Source organism: Coptis chinensis, chromosome 5, assembly GCF_015680905.1.
Source record: "Coptis chinensis isolate HL-2020 chromosome 5, ASM1568090v1, whole genome shotgun sequence".
Taxonomy (NCBI): domain Eukaryota; kingdom Viridiplantae; phylum Streptophyta; class Magnoliopsida; order Ranunculales; family Ranunculaceae; genus Coptis; species Coptis chinensis.
In genome coordinates, this window is record NC_141460.1 from 92591112 (window position 1) to 92594581 (window position 3470).

Consider the following 3470-nt stretch of genomic DNA (forward strand, 5'->3'; position numbering starts at 1 on the left):
GCCATGTGAAATTAGGTAGTACTCGACCATGTTTAGGATATAGAAAACAAGTGGTGGATACTCCAAAAATAATTACTTTAGAAACTGTTTGGTCCCTTTTTATCTTTTGAGGGATTGTCTCGTACTGTTTTTCATTGTTTTTTTTTCAACTCTCCCAATGAAATAAAAATCTAAAAAAAAAAAAAAAAAAACACACACACACACACACACAAAATCGACCAAAGAAAACCCGTATCAGTAACTTCAAAAAGAAAAACCAAATTTCAATTCAACATAATTTCATGGAATAATCAAAGCGGAGGTCGGTCAATCAGAATGGAGCGGTGAAGAAGAAGAAACCATAGACCGTTTATGTTTTTTTTATTGCTTGCTCCTATTTCTGATCTCTAATTTTAATTTGGAAAGGTGAATGGAAGAATTTGTGAGAGAAAAAAATGAGTGGGTAAAGAAGAAGGTTCGATCTTTTGAGTGTATAACTCGAATGAATAATAAAATGATGTTTTCTCTCCTGTATTTCTCTCGTGTATTACGGTATCTCACCTAAACCTAAAGATCCACTATACACGTTTTTGCTGGTTTCACAATCTACTTAGTTTATACCCTACTTATTAGTTGTGGCCCCAATTCATAAAATGGACCGAACCAAACACTAAGACCTAGTATACAAGACCTAGTATACAGGACCTTATTCCTTCTACATGTTGGGCAATTCATGTTGCCAAACAGGGTCTTTATAGGTGAGAAGTGTCTTTTCGAAATAGTATAGTGACTCTTTGAAAAAGTTAGACACTTCTTTGAAAAGTTACTGTTTCGAAATGACACACTATTTTGGCATAAAACATTGTTTTGAAAAGTCGCACCTTTTCGGCATTAAACACTGTTTCGAACCAGTGATTATTTCGAAAAGTTGTATCTTTTTAGCATAATACACTGTTTCGAACCAGTGCATCCTTTCCGAAAATGTACTTGGGAGACAAATTACGCAATTATTCATATCTCAATGAATTTGTGCAAATCTATTTTTCTAACAAAATCTACTTCCAGAATTAGTTCCAAGTTAAGGAGTTTACAAACAAAAAATTAGGTCCTAATAACTTCCTTTAATAGGAAAGTAAAATACAATAGAACTTTTAGCAGTTAAAGAAAATGATTATCGCTGGCTTCGAATGCTGCCAATACAACCTCTTGAAGCTATTCAATAGTGCCTCACGCGGTTATCTTCTTGTCTATGGGACCTTTGTCATTATCTCCATGTCCATATATTTCAAGAAGTCCAGCAACTTGAACAATATACTACGTACGAACGCTTTGTAGATTGTATTTTGGATATAACCAATAAAGACCTGGCCACAATGCCACATTGCTTCAAAGATAATCTAAATATCATCAATAAAATTTCATATACATATGGTATGAGTAGCATACGCATGTCAGTTGCATAATGAACATTGATTTCATTGGCAAGGCTTAGTCATTCGAGTTTCAAGCTAGCTAATAATGAACATTGTTATTCGTTTCATGACAGTTTCCATCTCAAACTTTCTGAAAAATGAGATCAGCTCCAAATTTTCGAATTAAAAGCTGTATTTTTTTTGCAACTTATAGTAGGGTCTTATACTGAGTTGGACTAATTGTATACAAATTAAAACAGCCAGTCAAAAATAAATATTTTGTGTTCATCTTAGTTCTATCTAGATCAAATATTAGACGTTAAATAGCATCTGTTCTGTAATTTTTCGGTAAGGTTTAATATTTTTTTGTCGGGCAAACATAGGACGAGCTGAAAATATTCCAGACTAAACCAATTTACTACCAATTTTGACTCATTGCAGCCAGTGTACAAAAATAATGATTAAATCTGCCACAAGTCATGTACTAATGTAATAGAAACCAGTGTGCTACCCTTCATTATAAAAATGCAAATGTGATGATAGAGATAGGCAGACGCGTTGAAGTAACCCTAGGAAAAAAGTAACAAGAGCACAAATCAAACGAAACAAAACAATTGATTTAAAACTGAAAAAGGGGTGCAATAAGATTGAATCCACATAAATTAGCCGGCTGAAGGAATACCTTCTATTAGCAAACTGTCAAGACTATGTCTGCTGTATGCATACAGTGCAGACACTATGACAATGCCTATGTCTTTTACTTGTCGCTTCTCCCCCACTCTTAACATCTCCCAGGTCTATAAGACCCTTGTTCTTGATTCATCGAACTCTCCCTTCTGCTTCGTCGCTTGTTTATTTCTTTGATCTATTGTAACAAAGTCATCAAAGGGTTTCCGTGTTTTGAATAGGCAAGTGATCTAAGTTATTGGTTATTTCGTTAGTTGAGGAGGTACATAGGACTTGATCTAAGATCGCCGAGCAATTGATCCAACTAGCTACTAACACTGGCTTGTCCATCTCAGCTGAAGCAGACCTTGCCTATTGCCCACTTATTAATAGATTCCGACTCAAAATTTTGCAAACAAGTACTATGAATTCTGCCCTACCAGAAGATTCAAAGAGTGCTATGGCATCCGCCCTACCTGAAGATTCAAAGAGCTCAAGCGAAGATAGTGGAAAGAAAGAACAAGCTAACGACGATGCAGGAACTGGTCGCTTCTATGAATGTGTATTTTGTAAGCGTGGTTTCACCACTGCACAGGCCTTGGGTGGGCATATGAACATACATAGGAGAGATAGAGCAAGGAATAAACAACCTACACATCCTACAGTCTCAAGCCAACCTATGGAGGATTTCACAAGATCCGGAATTGTACATCCTATTTCAGGCCATACTCCCTTTTATTCTTCTGTCATGGAAATTCAAAGGAATTCCCAAACATACTTTCCACCGTCCGAATCTAGTAGCACCGCACAAAAATATGAGTACATTAATAGTGAATTGCACCTGAAAAAACCATATGGTTTGAGTCTCTTTGAAGAGAATCCACATACAAATTTGAGCTTGCAAATTGGTCGTCCCACACATATAGAGGACAAGCAAGAAGAGAAGCAAGAAACTGAGGAAGAAGATGGAGTGGACTTAGAGCTTCGACTGGGTCACGATCCATAGCACCCTATTTCGTATATTTTTAAATATATTTAACTATTTATCGTTCTTCAAATATTGTATAGCAAGTAAATTCTTTTGTGAGCGTTCATATTTTTTTTTACATACTTGTGAATTGTGATCATATACGCTGGTTCATAAGGTCTCAAATAGGCAGTTTATATTGGGAAATAAAGAAAACCATGATATCTTGCAATGCTGTAGAAGGATGACAAACATTGGCCTATGTAGCTTGTTACAAGCTCTGATTTCGAGGTAGTGTTATCGTTTAACGTTCCATATTATCTCTGATATATATCTTTAATGTACCAAGGCATTATTAGAGCATGAAAATGTTAGACGCCGAGTGCATTTTGATGTGTTATTTTGTAAAGCAACTTGGGACCAAGTTAAAGGCAAGATACATTCGC

General features: G+C 35.7%; 1 protein-coding gene across 1 annotated transcript; it reads left to right on the plus strand.

The window, feature by feature from the left end:
* The first annotated feature begins 2481 nt into the window (after positions 1-2481).
* LOC147500134 (zinc finger protein 1-like) lies at positions 2482-3063 on the plus strand. Its single transcript, XM_086563606.1, has one exon. The coding sequence runs from the start codon at positions 2482-2484 to the stop codon at positions 3061-3063; it is 582 nt and encodes a 193-aa protein (XP_086419732.1).
* Positions 3064-3470: the final 407 nt, after the last annotated feature.

Coding starts and splice junctions, on each gene's coding strand:
- LOC147500134 (XM_086563606.1), top strand. CDS start 2,482: ATGAATTCTGCCCTACCAGAAGATTCAAAGAGTGCTATGGCATCCGCC.